This window comes from Salvia hispanica, chromosome 5 (assembly GCF_029641045.1).
Source record: "Salvia hispanica isolate PSC_SH4W2 chromosome 5, Shi_PSC_v1, whole genome shotgun sequence".
NCBI lineage: Eukaryota > Viridiplantae > Streptophyta > Magnoliopsida > Lamiales > Lamiaceae > Salvia > Salvia hispanica.
In genome coordinates this window covers 32442529-32468241 of record NC_142696.1, presented here as the reverse complement: position 1 = coordinate 32468241, position 25713 = coordinate 32442529, and the positions used below count along the sequence as shown (strand labels likewise).

Genomic DNA, 25713 nt, shown 5'->3' with positions numbered 1-25713 from the left:
GGCCCCACTCAAACGCCTATAAATAGAAGAGCATGCAACGCAGGGATTATCACATTTTTTTTCACTCTTCTTAGCTCACACACTTACACACACTTGGGAATGGATCTGGGTAGTCGGGAACGGAAGGTTACTTTCTTAGAAATTTCGTGGTTGGCAACACCGTCCGAGTGAGGGCGAAGATACAATTACTTTTAATTTCAGTTGTTTTGCTTGTTTTCACCGTCGAACTTCACTTTTGGGAGTCGACCTTGATGTTGATGATGCTTATTTGTCTTTCCGTTTGTTGATCTGCGCTTAGCAGTTAAATTTCAAGTAAATTTGCATAGATCTCTCTGCTGTTAGTTTATTTCTTCAAATGTTATGTCGATCTTTGTTTATTTTGATGTTGTGGTGTTTGATATGGAATTTGGTGACAGATCTGTGGTTATTTGAGTGTTCGGAGTTCCTTGTTTAAATCTGACGAGATGAAGTGTTTTTGTTGGTTGGAGTTTGAGTCGGACGCTTGGATCCGGAGTGGATTTAGCGTCTGAGGTTGGATTCGACGTGTTGAAGGATAGTTGTTAGAAGGATTTTGTTTCTCTTTGTTTTTTTTTTAGATTGCTTCGTCTAGAGTATGCAGATCCGTTAGGTTCTTTGTTGTTTATGCATTAATTTGATTTAAAGGTCAGTTGCTCTGTTTTAAATTTCGCTCATGTTGAATTTCTCGAGAAGTTTTACGCAATTTGGTTGTAGAAGACAATGTCGCTGTAGTTAGTACCAGAGTTAGTTATTCTGCCAACTTTTCATTCGTACCTCGCTTTTTCAGACATGGTCCCCACAGTAAGTTTATTTCCTAGGTCTAGTAGTGTAGTGGTTTTCTTAGATCAAGTGTCGGACAGTTAAATTTCCTTTACTACGCTCTTTCATGATTTTGCCTAGGTCTAGCTGTTAGCTTAAGAATTTTAAAGGTTCCCAAGTCAAGTTAATTTTGATTTTTCCTCAACCCAAGAAAATGCGTGGCAGCAGCCAACACCAAAAACACACCCAAATCCTTGAACATGAGTATTACGCATCCTTCTCTGCGGGATCGATCCCTACTTCCCTATACTAGGTTTAGTAAAGTGGTTGAGGGTTTTTGAAAGAAGTGCTCTGTGTGTCCGACGACCGGGATTCCTTGCGTTCAACGAGTTCCTAGACCATGTGATCTAGTGGATTTGCTGGATCTAGGGAACCCGTTATTCCCTATTTTTGAATACACACACACACACACTAGAGGGCTTTTCAACTACCGGGTTGAGACGCCTGGATCTGTAGGATCCACTTTCGCCTCGGACTCTGAGTTCGATCCATTCTTCGGCACCGAGGAGTATCGGGTTGAGGATATGGAGCCTAGTTGTGGGCAACCTCCTGCCCCTGCGCCGCCGCCGCCGAGGAAAGGGATGAAGAAGATGGCGCGGAAAGAAAATGCGCCATCGTTCCCAGTCCCACTCCCATCCGATGAGCCTAACGAGGAGTACGCAACAGGGTGTACTGACTACGAGTTGGATGAGTACCTGAAGGTGGCTCAGTGTTGGGTCGATATATCGGAGGATTCGATATCCTCCAACAACCAGACTTCGGCCAGGATGTGGGGTCGCATTGAGGAACGCTACAACGAGGTGAAACCGAGGTGGGCGTTCAAGCGGACCAAGGTTCAGCTGCGCAAGTGTTGGGATCGGATCAAGCTCCACGTCAACAACTTCTGTTATATCTACAACAGGAACAGGGATGGAAGGGCTAGCGGTGAGAGCATGGAGGATGTCCTCAACAAGTCGTTGCCCGAGTACCAACGGCAATTCGGGGAGTTCAAGCTGTACAATGTTTGGCTGATCTTGAAGGACAAGGCGAAGTTCAACGGAGGGATACCGGCTGGATCCTCGGCTGCGAAGCGGACGAAGAACACCGCCACTGGCGGTTACACGAGCAGCGGCCCATCTCCTGTGGATCTGAACGTTGAGCCGGAAGGGAGTTCCGGCACGCCTACGTCTACTTTTAGACGTCCCATTGGCACCAAGGCTGCCAAAGCCCAAGCGCATCTAGATCGACGGCTCCCCCGCAGGCTGCACCTCCTCCATCTGCTCAGCTCATGGACAGGGCGATCAAAGAGTTCAGAGGTTATCGCGAGGTGGTTGAGTATAGGTTTATACTTGACACCCAAAACAGTCTTCGTCAGGAAACCGATCCGGAAGCCCGACAGAGGACGAAGAATATGATTAAGAATTTGGCACAGAGGTTGAATTTAGATGACTAGTTTGTTTTATTTTAAATTTAGTATTTTAGTTTTAATGTAGTTTTTTTTTAGCTAAGTATGATGTAGTTTTACTTTTAAATTAAGTAATGTAGTTTTTTTTTTTTTTGCATTTGTGGTGTTTAATATAATATATTTTGGTATTTTAATTTAATTAAAACAAAATTAACAAATAATGATTTAAAATTGAAATGAAAAGTGGATAAGAAATAGGGTATCCACTAGGGCTTCACCATTACAGAAAGATAGGGCATGCTGATGTGGCAACCACTAGGGCTTTCACTAGGGCATCCATTGTGGATGCTCTTATCACAAAAGTCAAAGAAATATTCAAAAATATTGTTTGAACAAAAATAAAACTAAAATATGAACTCCTAGAATTGGATTGGGCGGATTGGAGGTCTCGTCTTCAATCTTGCGATGAATACTCATCCTCTGCTCGTTCTTCTCTTCTTTCTAGGTGAAAAACTGGTATTTTTTAGGGCTCGAAATTTCCTTCTTTAGAATTGTCGGCCGAACATGGCGGGTCGTCAGGTTCGTCGAGCGTCGAAGCTGGCGACTCACCAGCTGCTTACAGCGATTTTGAGTGGAGATCATGGCGAGTCGCCAGGTTGGTCAGTGCGAAGCTGGCGGCCCGCCAGTTGCGTTTGGCAATTTCGCCCTTTTCCATCCCGGAATCCGGATGCTTCCTTTCGCCATTTAACTATTTAAGCTCGTTTTTCGACCATTTTTCTACACATTCTTCATAAAATGATCAAAATATCAATATCATAGAGAAGTAGTAGCTATAATCATGCCTTAATGTACAAAATATATAATTAAAACCAATTAAAACTATCCTCTAAAACCACATAAAATCCAAGTGAATAAATTATCAGCTGTTTAGTAGTATTGTGTTAATATAGTCGAATAAATAACATTTATGGAATCATACACAATCTATATGAAGAGAAAAGATAAATGTCATTGTTTAAGAAATTGGAAAACAGGTAAATAGCGAGTACTCGAGTCTCGCAGCTATCAACCTATATAAGACTCCCTTTTGTTAGGTATAGTTCCCCTTTTTCATTTTCCCCCAAATTGTGATAATCCATTTATCGTGAAACCCTAGCCACCACCAAACAAAACCCTAACCCACCAATTTCTATGGCCCGGAAACGGAAAACCCGCGCTGCTGAACTCCCTCAGGACCCCGAAATCGTGCAGCAGGAGGAGGAGCCCGAGCCCGAGCCCGAGCCCGAGCCTGAGGTCAAGGTCGAGGAGGTTGAGCCCGAGCAAACAGTAGGAGAAGAGGAAGAGGGAGAAGGGGAAGGAGAGGAGGAGGAAGAAGAAGAAGAAGAAGCGGTCGACGAGGAAGAGGAGCAGCCGGACAACATGGAGGAACACAAGGACGAGGATATTCCGGAGACGAGTGCCGAAATTAAAGATGAAATTAAAGAGGAGCCCTCCGAGAACGTCATTTCCGAGAATGGCGCTGGTGTTCAAGGGGAGGATGAGGATTTTGAGGAAGAGCCTTTGGAGATGCTTCTCGAGCCCTTCTCTAAGGACCAGCTCACTCTTCTAATCAAAGAAGCGCTTGGAAAACACCCAGATCTGGCTGAGATTGTGCACAGGATGGCTGACTCCGACCCTGCCCACTGCAAGATTTTTGTCCACGGCCTTGGTTGGGATGCCAATGCGGAGACGATTACGTCGGTGTTTGGGAAGTATGGCGAAATTGAGGACTGTAAGGTGGTTAGAGACAAGAATACCGGGAAATCGAAGGGATATGGTTTCATTCTTTTCAAGAATAGGGATGGGGCTCGTCGCGCTCTCAAGGAACCTCAGAAGTTGATTGAAGGCAGAATGACTTCTTGCCAACTGGCGTCGTCTGGGCCAGTTCAGACTCCCACGCAGACTGCAGCGCCGTCCGTTTCTGTACCACCCGCGTCAGAGTACACACAGAGGAAGATATACGTTAGCAATGTGTCTGCCGAACTTGAGCCGAAAAAGCTTTTGGACTACTTCTCCAAATTTGGGGAGATCGAGGAAGGGCCTTTGGGTTTGGATAAACAGACTGGAAAGCCTAGGGGTTTCTGTTTGTTTGTGTATAAGAGTATTGAGAGTGCGAAAAAGGCGCTGGATGAGCCGCACAAGCATTTTGAGGGTCAGATACTGCACTGCCAGAAGGCAATTGATGGCCCGAAACACAGCAAGGGTTTCTTCAACCAGCAGCATGGTCAGCAGCAGCCGCAGCCACAGCAACATCATCACCAGGGGCACCAAGGGTATTATCATCATCAGGCTAAGAAAGGGAGATATGCTGGTAGTGGTGGTGTGGGGCACACAGGTGGACACTTGATGGCCCCAAGTGCGGGACCTGCTGTTCCTTCTGTAGGGTTTAATCCAGCAGTTGCCCCTGCGGCTATAGGACAGGCTGTGGCAGCACTGCTGGCCACTCAGGGGGCTGGATTGGGAATTGGCAATTTGCTCGGGGGGATTGGAAATCCACAGGGTGTACCACCTATGATGAACAATGCAGGTTACGGAGGTCAGGGCGCTGGTGGCTATGGAGGTCAACCTGGTATGCAGGGGGGTTATGGTGGCCAGCCACAGATGGGTCAGGGTGGTGTAAGGCCACATCAGGGTGGGGCACCCTATATGGGTCATGGTCACTAGGTAAGCGGAGGTACGTGCATGTTTATTATATTACTACTGTCTCTACATTCTAGCAACTTTCGTTGTGATACCTGAGCACCACATTACATACTGACTCTATAGTGTCTTAGACAGTAGTTGCTTTTTAGTAAATGCTGTTGCTTAATGGAAGCAGATGAAAATGATTTCTTTTGTATAAAAAATGGAGTTATCAAATTTTTGTAATCTATATCCTGCCCCTCCACCTTTTTCCTACTAGTTACTGTTTTCTGTTTCCATATTACCAATGGAAATGGTTATAATGCAATTATGCAAATCTCAACAACATACTGATTTAATATTCACTCATAGTCTTTAGTTATCCTGGATAGTTAAAATATGAAGCTTAGGAAACTGATCTCCCTTAAATGTGAATATTGTTTTCTCATGTCAAAGGAAGACGTCTGCAGCCATATCCATAATATTTTTGGAGCTATGTGGCTTGACATTTAAGTTGACTGAATATGACCGATATTCATATAGTGGAGAGACTTTCGATCTTGAACTTGGGGTCCAACAAATAGGTGAAGCAAATCAGTTGGACTAAAAATTGCTTGATCATCTCCTCCATTGGAGATCACTTAGATTTCGGTAGTGGTAGTTTATATATGTTTGTGTAACTATGTTTGGTGAATGCTTGTTATAGAGCTGTATAGTGAAACGAAGCCATTTATAAGAAAGATTAATAGTGTTATTGTGGTGTTTCTGTAGCATTTATTAAAACTCCTGCCATGCATATACTGCCGACACAGTTATATCTGTTCTCTTCATCCATGTGTCATTGAATTTTAGTTTAGTAACGTCTACATGCTTCAGATAGTAATTTACTTTCCCAGATTTCACAATTTTATGCAGTTGAGTTTCAATTTTCATGATTTTAAGAGTTTGCGATATTCCTCTTATGGTTAAACTTTTACTATGACTCAGCTTCAGCCTTTTTTGTTTCTATGAGCAAAAATTGTTTGCTTTTCAAATTAGTTTTTTATGTTTTTTTCATTGTGCAGATTCTTCATAAATGCATCAATCTTTTAGTTTTGGACTCTGGTGATTCTTCTGAAGTTCGGGCAATCATGCTAATGAAGTCTTTCCTTGTAGCAAAAAGTTTCCATTTGCCTAAAGACTAGAATCTAAAATATGTACCATGTTTCTCTTTTTATTACTTCTCTATGTCGAATATTTTTCTAAAATGTCTTATTTCAGTCTAATAACAACTTTTCGAAAAGGTTGAGTACTAGTTACTTGATTCCCACTTCTGTGTCTCTGAGATTTGGGGTGTTGGTCAAGTATGTATCTTTACTTTCACCTTCCGTTTGATTTATTTGAGAAACTACATTTTAGTATCCAATCCTTATTTTTGTTTCCAACGATGATCTCTAAGTAGATGACTGGATGGATTAGCATCTTCAATGCCTTGATTTTTACTAACATTCATCATACTTGATCTTTTAACAGCTTTGTTGCAGGAACTTATAGAGCTTGGCAACTCATAGCATATCAGTGCAACTGCCAATTCTTTGCTGTTTGTTCATTACACATGAGATGTTGACTAATACTTTCAGGGTTGCTTTTGAATGAGTAATGCGCTTGGGTCTAAAAAGTTTGTCTTCATTAAAAACAGTGAATCAATTCTTCTGGTGGGTGACTTTCTCAACTGATTCCTCAAGTTTCATATGGGCTTCACATCTTTGGTTGAAAATTGTGGATTTGTTAAGCTTCCCTTAGCTGATTTCTCAAATTTTACTTTCCATACTCTTTGGCAAGCCTAGGTCTAAAAATCTTGTTTTTGGTATCATATTCTCATTCCCCTAATGCTTAAAATCTGTTGCGAATCCATTGGCCTCATAATTATTCGAAGGCTTGATGAGTGTTTGAAAGTTGGTGCTGGACGAGCTTGGTTCAGATCTTGTTGCGCAGAGCAGGTAACTGCTTCTTGTCACTAGGAAGGCCTCATTGTTGATTCTAAAGCAACTTCACCTTTATGATGGAAACTACATTTCCATAGTGCCATGAAACATTATTCGATCTGGCATGTTTATGTATCACACTTGGGGTTTTTCCAGGAATCGTATCAGTGCTCCACTTGCCTCGGTGGTTGCCTGTTTATTATGATGATCTCCATGTTTGTGGCTTTAATAGCATAAGATAAAAGACACAAAAGCCAATTTGCGGTTACTATGCAACGAAATTCAATTATAGGTAACTTGGTCAATTAAGGCCTTCAATTTGACCCACAAAAATTGTAATGTAGTACTCCCTCCGGTCCCCATTAATCATGTACTTTTGACATTTTCGTTCTTGTTCACTTTTACTTTTTTATTATGTAGGCTCACAATTTACTAACTTATTTTACTATAAAATTATCATATAAAATGAGACACACGTCCCTCTATTGTTTTCTAACTCACTTTTCTTTATAATTTTTTTAAAACTCATGTCAGAATTAAAGTAGACAATTATTGAAGGACGGAGGGTGTAGTATAATTTTTTTCTTTCACTAAACACAACATTTTTCAAATTATCTTATCTGTGTTGAATTGACCATCGTTGGGCCTACCGATCAGAAAACTTGAATTTAAAAGTGAAGCGAATCAAGGAATTTCATTAGAAATTACGTTCGATTATATTCTCCTACTCATCCCCGCGACAGCTGCCTTTGGCCATTGCATGCACCATAAACATGTCCAATATACTTGAAATTATTGCTACTAGTTTATATATACGTTTCCATTTAAAAATGATGTTTTGAAATTGGAACCACTAACGACGAATTTGGATGCAAGTTAAAAAAGAGTTTCATGTTCTATTAATAAAAAAACCTCATCAAATCATCTATTGTAATTTATAAGTGTACAAGTTAAATCTACTTAGACAACAGAGTACCTCCCTCAACAGGCAGGCGGTAGAAAATAACTGTTACAAGTTCTGGGGTCAAATAGCTTGTTTATCTCGACGACTGATTTGTCGACAACTTGTATTTACGGAAACCAGCTTTGATTCCCATGTAAAAAAAACTGGAACCGCTACTAGTTTTAGATTTGCTCTATATGACTGTTAGAATTCTCTCCCAAAATTTCTGATGGCACTTCACCATACCTGTGATAATATGAATGCTTAACCTCTTTTACTCTTTGCTTTTTCCTGTTTGAAGTCGTCCATGCTACGATATTCCTCTCTAAGCAGTCTGTCCAGTTCTGGATGTTTCACCACTGGTTCATCATCTGCCCGGTAATGGTGAAATGCCCTGCATCATAAGAAAATGGCATTGTGATACCAGAATGACCTACCTCATGACGATTCATTCTATCATTCTAAGCACAAGACTTTGAAGTTAAAACATCCAAATAACGAAAAATACCCGATACTTATTGTGGAATATCACAAGGACGGATTGGGATGAAACTGGCAACATGACATCCTTTTGAAAGGTAGTTTTTTTCTCTAATCGAAGGTGAAGGTGATTGTGATGTGGTGTATGAGAAATATGATAAGGGAAGGAATCGAGATTACCAGTACTTCTCCAAACCATACAGGCTCCCCTTCTTATAAGAATCAAGTGTAAGCTGTTCAAAGTCCTCATATACTTCCCTTCTGAATTCCTTCTCCAAGCCATAACTTACATAGATAAAAATCAGAACAGAAAGGGTAAGTTGAGATTCAGCATACAAGGATCCTTATGTGTCAAACAAAACTCAAATCCCACCTATAAAATCTGAACAAGCACTCCATTCCGTAGTTATAACCAGCAGCAGCATCTTCTATAGCATACTTCTTGAATTCAGCATACATGGTAGGATTAAACATGTCCCTCAAGAAAAATGACCAAAACCTATAAAGAGTATTCATCTCCTGCAATTATGGAGTTCCATGTCATTAAACATCAGTGCTTACACATGAGAACAGATCATACATGTTACATTAGTGCCAGAATTCTTTGGTCGCAACACCTGGCACATTGGAGTGGACATATACAGATGAACTATCAGAACAAGGAACTTGATAAGACAAGAAAGGTTTAGATGAAACTAGAAAAGTCAAGTATCAGGTTTTGGGTCAACACGACTCAAACCGTGATTTGTTTAACGACACGATGATTCACACCCCAGTCTTTTATATAGTCAGGTACCTTTTGGCATTAAAAATGAACTACTACCCTTACCAACCAGAGAAAGGATGACTGGTGAACAGGTTTTCAGAGGCTGTCTTTGGAAAGATGGTGCTACAGGCATCTTTTACCATAGACCAAGGGACTTATTTTCTTTTCTTTGTTATGTACTCTGTTGTCATGTTGAAACTTGAAAGGACATAATTCTGAAACATATGATATGCTGGCCTTTCAGATTTAGGAATACCATTTACAAAAAATTTAAGAAATAGCATCTTGAAGCCTGGTAGGACAAAAGGGCTCAAAGTATCTTGGAACACCAGTGTAGACTAAAATTTAAGTTGACAGCCAATCTGAAACTGTACGAAACCTAAAGCAACCACTGGAATAGCGTTAATTTTAGTTTGTCATGTCATACAGTTCTAAATGAGGCTAGGCTTCTCTTATAAAAATGCAGGCAAAAGTATTCCAAGATGAAGAGAGATTGGTTAATTAAAGAAGACATCTCAAAACATATGGGCATGTTGGAAAGAGATCATAAAAAGATACAGCACAAGATCAAAAGTTAATGAAGATACCTCACTACAACCAACACCCATCCTCTTCCGCTCAGCAAGGCAGCGCTTGTTATACTTCTTGTACCTGAGACAAAATGCTCTTAAACTTAGTTGAATACTGGAGGACATTTCAAGAAAAACTTAGGCACAACCATGGATTTTGCAGGGAAGTGTAAATTTAAGCATGCAAACTTAGAGTAGCAATTTCACTTAATAAATTCGCTTACAGCTGCTGTTTGAAACCATTTTCCTCTAGAAGTTTATGACTTGGATGCTGAAATGGTGGGAATGGCTTTGGCACTGATCCAACTGGTGGACTACTTCCTAACAGATGGCTATGAGGAGAAGCACTCAATTTTGAAGGCCTCAGCCTGCAAAATAAAGTTTAGCATCAGTTAAGTCAAGTGGAGCTTGGTAGCAAATGGTTACTCTGAAGCAAAAGTAGAAACATTACGGTCAGGAAGACAATTACATAAGAGCTTACCCTTCACTGTTCCTTCACATAGCATAGTTTATAACGAAAAATGAAGAAGACAGAAATTTTATGCTCACGTATTACTATCTGGAGGTGTTGAACCAAAGAAAAAGCCAATAGCTTCACTAGGAGGACTTTCAGAAACTATTCCATGGGAGTTCCGCCCACTTCCATGATATTTTAAGTTTCCAGGGAAGAGCCGCTGCTTATGACTGAAATGATGTTTGGAATTGCTCTTGTTTTGCTTCCTTCGAGAATTAGAATTTCCATGTCCTTCACTGCTACTTCCCCCAGTAGAGCAATCAACAGCTCTTGGATTTATCAGAGAAGCATCATTGGAGTTCTCATCTCTGCTGCCGATGATAGGCTCATTGTTTCTTCTATAAGATCTATGGGATTTTAGTTCCTGCAAATTGATGACATTGAATGCTGCAGCATTTTTTTATACAAGAGCAACACGAAACAGATAAAACAATCATAATACCTGCTCATAAAAGTAGAGCCCATCATTTATCATAGCAGATTGAAGCTCACTGCATACGGCCTCTGATTCCTCGCCAGGTCTCTCACCTTTTCGCCTATTCTGCACCACACAATCTCATGAGCTAGTTCTTAAATCATTCAATTCCCTTAACTAAATAAGACAAATGGGACTTTTGCGTTAAAAATTAAATTACATACACATATATCTGGTCTGACATACTCCAAGTACAAATATAGATTTCAACCAGTGACGCCTTTTATAAAACTATAAATTTATCCAAGTATAAGAAGTTGACCCAACTCAAGTTGGTCGAAATGGAGACTTTTGAGGTTATCCAAGCATTGAAATAGCTTCTTCTGGAAATCAAAGGTATTGCACATCTGCAATGATCCACTCAACATTGCCACGGTGCAAGAAGGGCCAGTCTTTGGAATGTTATGCGGTGAGTCGGTGACCACACGCATAGTTAGGGCCATTTCCTTTGATGGAGGATAACACTAAATCAAATTACACAGAATGTAAATACTCTGTCCCCTAGAGTTAGGTCGTTATCCTTCATTATAATGGTCAGATAGTATCCCTAAGAGAGAAAGATGCATAAGGCAGTTAATATCGTCTACTGCTAATCAGATTTAAACAAGGAACGATACCCTTGAGAAAGTCTTCATCCTAGCATGAGTTTGAAATAGTGTGATTTAAAGGAACAAAAAAAATTGAAATTTGCCACAAAAAAGACATCAATTATCTCTACACACTTAGATCAGCAGACAACCTGTGCATCTAAAAAGAGTGGCCTTACCTGAGTGACAATCACAAGCTTCTCAACTGCTTGATCATTAACCATGACGACCTCTTCATCTTCATCTTCAAACCTGATTTGTAGAGGCAAGTAACACCTTTGAGCACATAAACTGATAGGATGTGCAATGATAAAAAATCGTGCAACAAAAAAATATTGTGCAGTTCAATATGGATGACATTTGAATACTGAAAATATTTCAGAATTGACAATATATAAAAAATAATGTGTAGTAATTAAAAAGATAATACCATACCAATAACAACGCCAGCGCAAAGTCGCAAAGGTGAAAATGAAAGAATAATAGATACAAAGTTTCCCTTATAATTGTTCATATCAAAATGACAATCAGGGAGAACAATAAATATATACACAAACCAATGGAAATCACACTATTCCAGGTACAAATATAAAACAGTACTACATTAAAGATAGACCAAAATATCTTAAACTGTCCCATTTTTAATTACTATTTGGACTTTGGAGCAAATTAAAGTGTTTTGAACAATTTTAAGAAAATTCAATCTGAGTTTTATATATTCTTTTCCAAAACACAGAAGCTTATCAAGAGACTGCAGAAAGCAGAAAATCCAATCTGAGTTTTCTATATTCTTCTCAAAACACAGAAGCTTATCAAGAGACTGCAGAAAGCAGGAATTACCTCTCCAAGGTAGAAGGTCTATCGCTCCTTTCTGTTCCCTGATCAAGGTCCAGCTCTTCGTCAAGCAAAAATGTGCTTGAAAAATCATTAGATAAGTCATTCAGGCGCGCTTTGTGGCGCGAATTAGTCTGCATCCTTTGGTTTTTGCTATTTTTATCAACACTTGACTTTGCTGAGTCTGCCCCTTTTGAGATATCTGGTAAATTTTATTCATTATCCAGTTCAGTTCATATGTAATATCATCAAGATGAAAATCTATCCCCATGATTGAATTATTTCCAGATGTTTTACCACTGAAAGAAGCCTTACCCTTGTTTTGATCAGTGTTGTCACCAACTGATTCACTTGTGCAGTTTTCATCTAATTGCATGGGACCCAGAGCATTTGATGAAGGTACTTCCTTTAAGCCTTCAGCGCAGTCACCTCTATTTTCAGTGATATTATCACTCTTCCCATCACTTGAACCAGGAGAAGTTTGGTGATCTGCTGAGGTTGGAATCCACTTTGACCACTCATTGCGTCTCCTTACCTTTTGACCCTACAGTGATTGAAAATCAAAGCAAGAGAAGTTTATTTAGAGAAATGGTCAAATACAAAAGGAAAATCACAAGGAAAGTTTATGAGGCAAATGTATGGGACTGATTGTGAGGTACTCAAGAGAGGAGTATTATTTTACCTGTGTTTCGATGACCTCTGAAGCCTGCAATGCATCCAGAATAAACGGAACATCTGCATCCATTCTTTTAACCTGAAAAAGAAATTTAGATAACATAATCCAACTTACTCTACCAAAATGTGTCGATGGCATGCAATATCATGCACATGAACTTTTAGTATATTACCCTTTTAAAGTCAGCAATTACTGACACTGGCACCCAGCCTTGGTCGTCCATCAAAGAAATCAAGTATGGATCAGTCTGCAGATTCTCATCGCTGCCAAAAATAGAAATCTCTGAAAGCTCAGTCATCATCATTTGCAATATAAAAACAATTAACTAGTGTAATTAGCACAGCATAAGGACAGTTCCACTAAGACAGCAGCACGTCCTACTCATCATAATTTTCTTTGAATTATGAACTGTTCCAAATGAAAACTTGGCAGGCTCAGGACACAGATGCATCATTCGAATAATTATCATGACCAGTCAGTGTCTTCTAATATTGAATTATTTAAAATTTTAAACTAGACTCCACATGTTCGATAATACAATCCATTGATTCATTACAAATAGGTTAACATCAGAATTCCTCAGTAAAGCAGTATAACATACTCCACTCCACAGACTGAATAAGATTCTTCCAATTGTATGTTCTTGGGGGGAGGGGGTTTGAAAATGTTAATTATGTAATCCATTAGCACTGCAGTAATGTTGAAGCATTGGCAAGCTTGGGATCTTTCAGTTCACCTAAAATAATATTCAATTTGTTTCACAATTTTAGCCCTCAAAGCTAAGGCTGGTGAAGGAGGCGGCATTGGAATTCCAGAGCTCAAAGGATGTGGAACAAAAACTGGAGGGTACGGTACTCTCACAGCGCTTGAAGGAGGAGCAGGAAAATAATATACAGTTCCTGGAGGACCTGTACAACAGATAACCTTGTTAGGTGATAAAAATTATCACATACTGACAGCATCATATTTAATTAATTCATATACCTTGGAAGTTTGCTCCATCAATGAAGCCTGCAGGGACAAGGAATGGAGGTCTTATGAAAGGTCTTGGAACCATCGGCTGTTGCAAATGGAAGTTGTTGTTAAAACCAGCTGGCCTTTGATTATTCCACGAAGGATTCATTTGACCATCCTGTTCTTTTACATTAGGCTTTCTTTCAACAGAATTGGAATCATGAGCATTTGAATTAGCATGTGGTGAAGACTGCATGTCACCATTCGCTGGAGGAACAAAGGGTTTTGAAGTAGCATCACCACCAGGCTTTACCAAACGACCATCAACTCTGGGAAAACCTCCAGGAGGGAATGGATAGGGGTAACCAGGAGCTGAATTAGGGGGAATGGGAACCATAGTATGAAAAAGTGGTGGATAAATGGGTAAGGGCACAGGTAATGGAGATGCACCATTTGGGCCATGGTGCTTGGGACCAGTTTTATGTTGGTAAGTGGGCTTCCGGGGGGATCTGATATTGCCTCGTCCATGGAACTTCTGCTGCTCTGGAGCCTGAAAGACCAGCAAATAACTATCAGGGAAGCTGCTGGAATAACTAATAATAATATATGTGTATTTACTTGGCTAGCTTTTTAAAAGAGCAGGAAAACTACAACATTCCTATGTGAGTGATTCCAATCCAAAGCAAAGCTGGTCTCTCTTGTTTTATTCCCACTCAGGTAATTCACTAAACACCATTTTCTTAAATCACGTGCTCAAAACAAACGCATCAAGTAAGGTGAGATGAAGGGAGTAGTTTTTTAAATATTGGCCCATAATAGCTCAACTCACCTCAATGTTAACAAAAAGCTTTGCTACACTTGAAACAGAAACTTTTTCAGGTTTTTGTTGGACTTGAAAAGGTTTATTTTATACATTTAACCATTTTCCAACTTAAAAATAAGCAACTATATATTCATATCGCACACAATTATCAGCTATTTGATAATGAAACCTCAAATGCTTACAAAATAATTCCTCACTTCACAATATTAAGTTGTTGTTTCCGATGTTCATACTTTATATAATATCTATTCCCGATCAGACTGCATGCAAAATGAGACCACAAATTTGGACTAAAACAACCTGCATTGATAGATACATAGGCAAAAGCACAAAAACGAGAGAGGGAGAGGTAAAAATGAAATTAAGAAGCAGCAAGGCAACAACACTCACCGGCCGCATCAGCGGAGGTTCACCACCGTTACCATCAGCCTGTGGTTGAGCTGGCGGAGATTTGGCGGAGTTGAAATCGATAACCCCGTTGCACTTGGGCCGCTGTTGCGCATCGCCAAGCGCGGGCCAGGACTCGGAATCAGAGGCCGCAGCTGGAGAAACAGCGGCAGGGGTCTTCCACGGCGACTTGGAGGGGGCGCCGACAACGACGTCGTTGGGGCTATCGAACTGATCAGTAATGCTGCCGTCACTCTCCCCCATCCCCTTGCTTGGGAATCAACAAGCAAAGTTACGCGGGCGAATTAATTGTTGGAAATGAATTTAGGCAAAAACAGAGTGAGGTGAATTTGGTGGTGGTGGCGGCGGGGAGAGGTGGCGGGAGGGAGGGGAGGGTATTTGTGTGCGCGTGTGTGGAGAGAGAGACACACTAGGGTTACAATGTGAATACTTTTTGACAGATTTGTGACGTAGATTGACTGCGCTCACTTACCCCTTCCCTATATATATGTACTAGTACGATTTCTAATTCTATTTAATCTATTAATTTTACAAAATTGGATAAATTTCAGAATTCTTTCTCTAAGAGCATCTGCAATGGTAAATAGGCCAGCCATTCTCTCCCCTGCCACGTCAGCAACACTCAAAAAACCCCCTGCCACATCAGATTTAGGCCAGCCATAGGCCAGCCATAGGCCAGCCGCAATAAAAATAATTCAAAATACACTACATTTACGGAATTAAAATACGGAATTAAATTTACGACACATATACGGGAAAAATAATCCATTCCATTAAAAAAAAGTACAAATTTTTTTTAAAAAAAAATACATGATTATTTTCAAAAAAAAAAGGGCTTCAACACACGGGCCCCGCCGATCTCTACTCCTCGTCGCCGTCTCCGTCGTCGTCGCCGCCCCCGCTGCCGCTGCCGCCACCCGTGGTATCTGAGCCCACGTCGGAACCCGCAAGCCGTGCCCTCGCGGCGGCTAAATCGGCACGCATGCTCTCGAGCATCTCCTGAAGAAACATCTTCTCCGTGGGGTCTGTGGCGGCCCTCCACTCCTGTAAGACCTTGTACATCTGATCCCGCGTATGGTTACGCGAATGGAGAGTGTACTCGAGTGGGGCGGGTGGGAGGGCGGAGGACTGGACCTCGCGGGGCGATAGGGGGGATCCGCCCCTCGCAGCTCGCTGCGCCCGCTTCTGGCCAATCGGGCGGGGGCGACCTGTAAATGAAGGAGGAGACGGAAACTCCTCGACATCCGGGGGGAGGTCGTGGGATCCGCCGCTGCTGCCGCTGTAGTCGCCGCTATAGTTCAGTCGCTGCTTCTTCGGCCACCCAGCGTCGCACCCCGCCCGGAACTTCTCGGAGTCCTTCAGCAACAAGAAGCACTCCCAGAAGGTGAACTCCTTATACTTCCCCTCCACGGGGAACTGACCCGCGGCTATCCTCCGGGCGTCCTCCTCGGTCTGCCCACTCTTGAGCTGACGGAGGGCGTTGGCGTACAAGTTCGCAAAACGGCCCACCGCGGCCCTGGTGCGCTCCCACCCCTTCCGGACCTCCTCGTTGCTGAAGTCCTTCCCCTGCGGGCAGTGCCTCCTATAGGCAGCTCTGATCTTCGCCCACATGTTGACGACCCGCTGGTTGTTCGCAACCAGCGGGTCGTCGCACACCTCCAACCAGCCCCTGGCCACCCCGACGTACTCATCCTCCGTCCACTTCCTCCGGGTCGGGGTGTGGTCAACCGCGGGCTGCGATGACTCGCCAACCGCCTTCGCCTTCCCCCTCGTCTTCTTCTTCGGCGCGGCCCGCCTCGCCGGAACGGGAGTATCCGGATCATCGAGATCGATCCCCATGTCATGCAACGACAGAAGGTCATCGCCATCGCCAGTGAACTGCGTCTCCGCTGGGGTCGAAGTGTGAGACGACGCCGTCAAAAAATCAAGAGACGGCCGATATACCGGGTCCCCTCCCGGTGACCCCTGCCCCTGCAACCCCCCCTGCATCCCGGGATACATACCATGCTGCACCCCCCCCCCTGCCACATCATCCCCATCATCTGCTGCAGCATCATCTGCTGCTGCATCTGGGGCATACCCCCCCACCCGGGCGCTGACTGCCCGCCGCTCCCCTGCCCGCCGCTCCCCTGCCCGCCCGTCATCCCCCACGGCATACCCCCCGGCATCCCACCAGGCATACCCCCCCCCCCCCGGCGCACCAGCCATCATCCCCATCATCTGATTCCAAGGGATGTTAAATCCCGGGCCCATCTGCCCCCATCCAGATCCCACAGGTACTGTGGGAGTCTGAGAGCCACTCGTCGCCGGGCTGGACTCGTTGTTGTGATCCATCGCTCAATAATGCTCTTGTACAGAAAGTTAGAGAGAGAGAAAACTCGTTAAAACAAGTGGTGCAAATGAAAATGAAACGAAAATCGCGTTTATATAGGTTTTTAAAAAAAAAAAAAAAAAAAAAAAAACGGAAAAACCCGCTGGCCGATCGCTAGCCGATTTGGCGTCTGCAATGGCGGCCAGCGCATCGGCTAGCGCATCGGCCAGCGACGAGCGATCGGCCAGCCCACGCCGATGCGCTCGCCGATTTCGCGCTGGCCGATTGCAATGGTTCGGCTAGCCGATCGGCTAGCGCGACGAATCGGCTAGCCGGTCGCTAGCCGACCATTGCGGATGCTCTCCCAGTTTTGGAATCGATCATTGATGCCATCTTCCTCAACCAAATGTCGCCCTAATTTTGTTCCCATTCTCGTACATTACGAGTCGTCAACAACTAGTTCATCACATTTGTCGTCAAATCAATCAGTGCCCATCATTGCGCCACCACTTGAGAACCTCCACTCATGACGCATCAATTATTATGCCAAGCACAAGTCGAAAGAGTAGCGTCTCTAGGCAGAGCATTGTGCAACACGAGTGTAGTCGTGAGCGGCATAGTTAGCTAGTACCATTTGACGTGAGAGTAGCTATGGGTGGAGCATCGTGCCAATTCAAAACATGCACACCAAATATGTGCAGTGTCAAGGTCGAATATGCGTTGGAATAGTATGCATGGTTTTAATTTGTTGAAATTAAACCACGTAACACCAAACTAGCACGAAGCATCAATGTGGTGTGCGCACTAGATCGATATGCAAAGTTTGCCCAATTCAAGCTGTACATAATGTTGAATTTTGAAAAATTCCGACTATGTGTACTAAGGGAGGGTTGAGCAATATAAAAGCCTGAGGTACGCGACTTGGTATGCATGGTTCGAATTCAATAATTTTAATTGTCATGTACCAAGCCAAAGTGCGTTCAACTTTGGTAGGTGTGGTCGATATTAGGTTGATTATATCCATTTGAGATGTTTAAGACTGAGGTTTATTGTATGTAAACTATAGTCAGATGGAATTTATTCAAGTACAATACTGTAGGAAAACATGTAACATGTGGGAAATTCCTAAAGGCTAGGCCTTTGGCCTTTCATATGGTGTAACCTCCAAAATGTTTATGGAGTGCCTTAATACCAAAACCTTTCATGTAGGCTCCCCTTTCCTATAAATAGGTGGAGTTTGGGAGAGGAGAACACACCAACAATCATTCTCTCTTCTCTCTAAGCTCAAGCATTCTAGTTCGCATCTTAGGAGCACTACATTGCTCGGTTCTCGCCTCCAATTCAAGTTCGCCGGAGCCTACGAGTTTGAGGTGCTTCAACTCGGTAGGAGGAAAGTCGTTTCATCTTTGGGGACGTTGCGCCAATCCGTGAGCACTAGCCGGGGCGTATCTCGTCTTGTGGAGAGAGGGTTACCTCGACTCGACTTGAAGAAGACAATAGTTTGCATCTTGTTCTCTTATTGTATTTCTTTTGTTTTATTTACCTTCTAGTTTTTTTGGTTCTTTTGTAATAGCAAGAGTTGCCCGTGTAAAGGCTACACTATTTCCAACAATCGCAAGACGAGATAGTGTACTCTTGCCGAAATCATGTCGACCGAAGCTGGAGGGAACGGAAACAACAACATTGGATCGTCTTCCGCATCCGCTAACACCTCAACGATGGCACTTGTTTCGACCTCAAGGGTCATGGCTCAAGCTGACAAGCCTGAAAAATTCAAGGGCTTGGATTTCAAGCGTTGGCAACAAAAGATGCTGTTTTACCTAACTACGTTGGCTGTTGCTAATTTCCTCAAGGAGGATGCTCCAACTGTACCGGAGGAAGAGACGGACTTTAATGTCCGGGCTGCCTATGATGTTTGGCATCAAGGAGATTTCTTGTGCAAGAACTATATCTTGAACGGCTTGGGGGATAGTCTCTATTCCATCTTTGCCGGGGCTAAGACCTCCAAAGCTTTGTGGGAGGCTCTTGACAAGAAGTATCGCGTCGAGGACGCCGGTACAAAGAAATTTGTAGTCGCAAAATTTCTGGACTACATGATGGTGGACTCTCGCTCTGTGGTAGAGCAAGCTGAAGAATTGCAAATCATTATCCATGATGTCCACGCTGAAGGGATGGCCTTGCCAGACCAGTTTGTTGTTGCATCAATGATCGAGAAGCTTACTTCGTGCTGGACAGATTTCAAGAACTATCTAAAGCACAAGAGAAAGGAGATGAAACCAGAAGACCTGATTGTCCGTCTTCGTGTAGAAGAGGATAATAGGTGGTACCATCAGAAGTCAGGAGGGCCTGAACATGCCAAGGCAAATCTGATGGAGAAGGGAGGATCTTCCAAGCGTCCCCGCCCAAGGGAAAATGACAAGGGCAAGGGGAAGGTAGCTGCTGTCCGAAAGTTTGAAGGCAACTGCTTCAACTGTGATAAGCCGGGCCACATGGCGAAGGATTGCCGAAAGCCTAAAAGGATGAAATTCAAGAAGAGTGCTAACATGGTCGAGAGAGACTTCAACGATGATGACTTGGCTGCTGTGGTTTCTGAAGTGAACCATGTTGACAATCCGAAGGCTTGGTTTGTTGACACCGGAGCTACTGTGCATGTGTGCTCTGATCGTAGCCAATTTTCGACCTACAAGCAAGTAGAAGGGAAGAAGCTCCACATGGGAAACCAAGACTCGTCTGAAGTCATTGGGATGGGAGAAGTGAAGCTCTTAATGACATCTGGTCGTGAGCTGAAGCTGAAGGATGTGCTGCATGTCCCAGACATCCGCAAAAATCTTGTTTCTGGTAGTTTGCTTGTTAGTCATGGCTTTAAGCTAGTGTTTGATTCTGACAAGTTTATGTTATCCAAGTTTGGTACTTTCCTTGGAAAAGGTTATCTTTCCAATGGCTTGTTCAAACTTAATGTAATGGTCACTGGCCGTGTACCGAATCAAGTGAATGATAATAAGAATGCTTCTTCGTCTTACTTGCTTGAGTGCGCCGATTTATGGCATTGTAGATTAGGACATGTGAATCTAAATGCTATAAAAAGATTAGTAAATCTTGATTTACTAAAAGTTGATGAGTTTAATTCACAAAAGAAATGTGAAGTCTGTGTTGAAGCAAAAATGACCAAGCTGCCGTTCCGCTCGGTAGAACGGAGCACCAAACCTCTAGAGTTGATCCATACAGATATATGTGATTTAAAATTTGTGCAAACTAGAGGTGCTAAAAAGTATTTCATCACATTCATTGATGATTGCACAAGGTATTGTTATATTTACTTATTAAGAAGTAAAGATGAGGCAATTGAAGCGTTTAAAGACTTCAAAAATAAAGCCGAAAATCAACTTAATTGTCGAATTAAGTGTGTTCGAAGTGATAGAGGTGGTGAATATGTGGCGCCGTTTGCAGAATTATGTCATGCAAGTGGTATAATTCACCAAACCACGGCTCCATATTCTCCTCAGTCGAATGGTGTTGCTGAACGCAAAAATCGAACACTGAAAGAGATGATGAATGCTCTGTTGATTAATTCAGGTTTACCCCAGAACATGTGGGGGGAAGCTTTGCTAACCGCAAATTACATCTTAAATAAGATTCCACTCAAAAATAGGGATGTGACTCCTTATGAATTGTGGAAGGGAAAGAAACCTTCATATACATACCTCAAAGTGTGGGGGTGTTTAGCAAAGGTACAAGTGCCGCCTCCAAAACAAGTTGCAATTGGCCCTAAAACAGTCGATTGTATCTTTATTGGATATGCATTGAACAGTAGCGCATGTTGCTTCTTAGTTCATAAGTCAGCTATACCTGATGTAGCTGAAGGAACAGTAATTGAGTCAAGGAATGCTGTATTCTTTGAAAATGTGTTTCCTTGCAAGAAGTAAGATGATCATTCTAGTGAAAGAATGATGGATGAAACCACTAGTTCTAATTCTCCAAAAGTGACGAGAACAAGTCCCGAGGATGTAGAACCAAGACGTGGTAAAAGAGTTAGAGTTGCTAAGACTTTTGGTCCAGACTTCATAACATTTATGTTGGATGGTGAACCAAAGTCACTATCAGAAGCACTGTCTGGCCCAGACGCAGTGTGGTAGCTAGAAGCTATCAACAGTGAAATGGAATCCATTATGCTAAATAACACATGGGTGTTAGTAGACTTGCCGGAAGGCTGCAAGGCCTTAGGATGCAAGTGGATTCTGAAAAAGAAATATAAACCCGATGGTACTGTACATAAGTACAAAGCTCGCCTAGTGGTGAAAGGCTTCAAGCAGAAAGAAGGGCATGACTTCTTTGATACTTACTCACCTGTTACGAGAATAACTTCCATCCGGGTGTTTCTTGCGATTGCTGCGTTGCACAATCTTGAGATTCACCAAATGGATGTGAAAACTGCGTTTCTGAATGGTGATTTGGAAGAAGAGATATACATGGAGCAACCTGAAGGGTTTGTTGTGCCCGGGCAAGAACGCAAGGTATGCAAATTGGTAAAGTCTCTTTATGGATTGAAGCAAGCGCCGTTGCAATGGCACTTGAAGTTTGACAATGTGATGTTGACAAATGGATTCACTATCAACGAGTGTGATAAGTGTGTTTACATTAAGAACACAGATAACGGGTTTGTTATTGTGTGTCTTTATGTTGATGATATGTTGATAATGGGCAGCAATAGTGCCATTATTAACGAGACAAAAAACATGTTGAAAAGAAATTTCGATATCTCGGAATCAAAATTTTGAGGACTAATGAGGGAATTGCCTTAACGCAATCTCATTATGTTGAGAAAATGCTTAAGAAATTCAACTCGTTTGATTGTAAGCCAGCAAAGACTCCCTTGGAGCTCAATATCCATCTAAGCAAGAATAAGGGTGAGCCTGTTGCTCAAGAAGAGTATGCAAAGGTCATAGGAAGTCTGATGTTTATCACGAACTGTACTAGACCAGATCTTGCTTGTACGGTGAACAAGTTGAGCCGATTCACGAGCAATCCAAGCAAGGAACATTGGAAAGCTCCGTGCAGAGTTTTGATATACTTGAAGTATACTATTGACTTTGGGCTGCACTACACAAGATATCCCCAGGTACTTGAAGGGTATTGTGACGCAAATTGGATCTCTGATTCTAAAGACTCATTTTCGACGAGTGGGTATGTGTTCACTGTGGGGGGTGGTGCCGTTTCGTGGAAGTCAGCAAAACAGACGTGTATTGCTCGCTCCACCATGGAATCTGAGTTTATCTCTTTGGATAAAGCAGGGGAAGAAGTCGAGTGGCCATGTTGGAAGAAGCCAGTGCCCACAGTAGTGATATACTGTGATAGTAAAGCAGCTATAGGTAGAGCACACAGTGGCTTCTATAATGGTAAGTCTCGACACATTCGTCGACGACATAATACCGTAAGGCAGTTGATCACAAATGGTGTTATCGCAGTTGACTATGTTAAGTCGGTGGATAACATAGCGGATCCATTAACAAAAGGTTTAAACCGTGATCAAATGCATAAATTGCTAAAAGGAATGGGACTGAAAACCACATCTTAAAAGATGAGTATAGTGGTAACCCAACCATACGATTGGAGATCCCATGGGATTGGTTCAATGGGAAACAAAGCTATACAAATCTAGTTGTATAACTCAGAAGATATTTATCTTCGCCCATTCTTTAGAAAGCATTGAGTGTTGTAACCTGCACGTGGTAAGAGGCTAAGTCTTTTGACTTTTAATGATTCTTGAAATCTCAAGGAGATGCAGTATGGCAGGACACTCATGAAAGAATCACCTATGGAAGTGAGAAGTGGGGCCGCTTCGTGTGTGTGAGTCACTTACGAATTCCAAAGAGGTGTTCCATGGCCGAAACGGACACAAACGTGAGAACTGATGGAGTTGAAACAATATTGTGTTGATGCTATTGACTAGGCATACACCAAGGAGGAATAGTTCAAGGCATCGCGTCCACTAGCCCGCCGGTATGTCCGATAGTGTTGACTATGGAAGGTTCAAAACCACAAGTTACCTTTCCAAAGACAGTATCGTTTCTCGAGAACTGAGCAAAGAGTCTGCATACATGCATTTGTGTCTGGTGTTGGTTTGAGCTTGCGGCGCTCTAACCAATGTGGGGGATTGTAGGAAAACATGTAACATGTGGAAAATTCCTAAAGGCTAGGCCTTTGGCCTTTCATATGGTGTAACCTCCAAAATGTTTATGGAGTGCCTTAATACCAAGACCTTTCATGTAGGCTCCCCTTTCCTATAAATAGGTGGAGTTTGGGAGAGGAGAACACACCAACAATCATTCTCTCTTCTCTCTAAGCTCAAGCATTCTAGTTCGCATCTTAGGAGCACTACATTGCTCGGTTCTCGCCTCCAATTCAAGTTCGCCGGAGCCTACGAGTTTGAGGTGCTTCAACTCGGTAGGAGGAAAGTCGTTTCATCTTTGGAGACGTTGCGCCAATCCGTGAGCACTAGTCGGGGCGTATCTCGTCTTGCGGAGAGAGGGTTACCTCGACTCGACTTGAAGAAGACAATAGTTTGCATCTTGTTCTCTTATTGTATTTCTTTTGTTTTATTTACCTTCTAGTTTTTTTGGTTCTTTTGTAATAGCAAGAGTTGCCCGTGTAAAGGCTACACTATTTCCAACAAATACTCCCCCCTCTCTAATTATTTTCATTTTAGCCTGCCTCTTAAAATTATGAACTTCTCTTTTAGAAAACCATTTTTCTCTAATGAGACGACATCCATTCTCCATTAATAATACTTCAATATTTTTTTTCTTTTTACACACCTATTACTTTACTAATTATGTAATAATTGTCTTGAACTAGAAAACTCTTGGTAGAATAAGTTAGTTAAATTAAATCATCATCAAGTTTAATCAACTAAAGAATATTGGATGTCTCAAACACCAGGAAATAAATAAAGTAACCCCGAAATATTCATAAATTTGGCATTGAGCTTGGATATCAATATTAACTTTGATAATGACGCGAGATAATATTCGTTTAAGCTAAGATTAAAATGAGACTCGATTTAATCAGTATTTAGCTCGTCGGGTAAGCTTGAGCTCAAGCTCCCTTGGTCTCCTAATATAGTTCGAGTATTGTCTGGCCAAATAAAATGAGGGGAATATTTTATGAAAAAAATGTTGCATAAATACACTGCAGAAAAAGAAGATATTGCTCTAAAGATGATGATCGCGATTCGCGAAAGAGGTGGTTCTGGAGTAACAAAACCCACCATCATAGAGACGTTGAAAAGCTTTGAATTTGACATTCACCATCCATTAAAAATATGGTTTTTGAATTCATTTTTGGCCTAGGTCATGTGGAGAAATATGTTATTGTACTACACAATTTTTTTTAAGCAAAATCTCCCCAATTTTTTGACCCACTCTCCCAGTAGTTCTCACTATTTTTCTTATGTTTGACTAGTGTTAAACAGTCAAATTACTATATTGAGAACAAGTTAGAAAATCGATGGTTGAATAGAGGGAGCCAACTCGAGGAGAAGACGCAAGGCATTGTCATATCTTGAAGGGTATGTATTCTAAATTCTAATCACTTAATTAGATCTCCAACACGAAGAGAAAAATGGAAGATGTATATTATTTATTTACCTTCTCATAAAGTGAAATATACTCTTGCAAAAATAATATATTCCAAAAGAAAAAGGTATATAGAAAGGTAAATCATTTAAAAAGAAAACAGTACAAAATGCAATCAAAACCATAAAGTGATTAACCTTCTCAAATACCTTCCCCCTTGAAGAATGATTTTTCATGAAAAGAAGGTAAATATGGTAGTTATAAAATTTTATCTCTCCATTGATGGAGAGGTAAAGGTACATCTTCAAAATGGGAAAATGTATAATACTCTCTCAAATATCTCTTCCCTTGAAGCATAATTTTTTCATGAGAAAAAGGTAAATATAGTAGTTATATGCAGTTGCGGACGCAGAAATTTGTCAGGGTAGGGGCTATATATTCAAATTTTGTATGGGATAATAATTTCCTTATACTTTTTTTTTTATTTTGGTAGGGGCTTTTACACATTAATTCACACAAATTACTAACAAAATTATAATATTATACAACTAGAAAAAGTACAAGAATTTTTTTTGGAAAGGACTTAAAACCCTCCCTCATGCCTATGTGTGTCCGTCAGTGGTTATATGACTTTGCCTCTTCATTTACCTTTCCCTTGGAGATACTTTTAGTAACAATTAGTATAATCCTCTTTACTCTTTTTGTTTTGCCAAGTGTGCATCTAGATCCATAGGATTTATTTTATAATAATATAAAAATCGATCATTTCTACGACATCCTAAAGTGGTCTTTGGTGCTTGACCAATTTTTCATCGAACATTCCTTTCACCAACGATCCAATTCTTCAAAGGTGGATGAAAAATTATAACTCCCTCCATCCCACATAATTTGTCTCATTTCACTTTTATCATTTTTGGTAGTGAACCTCATATTTCACTAACTCATTTCTATTCACA

At 41.7% G+C, this 25713-nt stretch overlaps 1 protein-coding gene and 1 pseudogene across 5 annotated transcripts; one reads left to right on the top strand and one right to left on the bottom strand.

Moving 5' to 3' along the window:
* The first annotated feature begins 3321 nt into the window (after positions 1-3321).
* LOC125204673 (UBP1-associated protein 2B pseudogene) lies at positions 3322-7048 on the top strand (annotated as a pseudogene). 4 transcript variants are annotated; one of them, XR_016130734.1, is made up of 2 exons: positions 3322-4924; positions 6395-7048. The product of XR_016130734.1 is annotated as a UBP1-associated protein 2B pseudogene, transcript variant X4 (transcript). The 4 variants fall into 4 exon arrangements; XR_016130733.1 differs by having other exon boundaries at positions 3322-4934; XR_016130732.1 differs by lacking the exon at positions 6395-7048 and adding an exon at positions 5947-6287.
* Positions 7049-7722: 674 nt separating this feature from the next.
* LARP1A (LA RNA-binding protein) lies at positions 7723-15253 on the bottom strand. The gene is made up of 15 exons (XM_089058973.1): positions 14858-15253; positions 13675-14194; positions 13427-13598; positions 12863-12953; positions 12697-12768; positions 12330-12558; positions 12021-12216; positions 11360-11432; positions 10561-10659; positions 10154-10482; positions 9829-9972; positions 9623-9686; positions 8643-8788; positions 8450-8554; positions 7723-8183 (listed from the first exon to the last, which is right to left on the bottom strand). The coding sequence occupies exons 1-15, from the start codon at positions 15116-15118 to the stop codon at positions 8054-8056; spliced, it is 2631 nt and encodes an 876-aa protein (XP_088915099.1). The 5' UTR covers positions 15119-15253; the 3' UTR covers positions 7723-8053.
* Positions 15254-25713: the final 10460 nt, after the last annotated feature.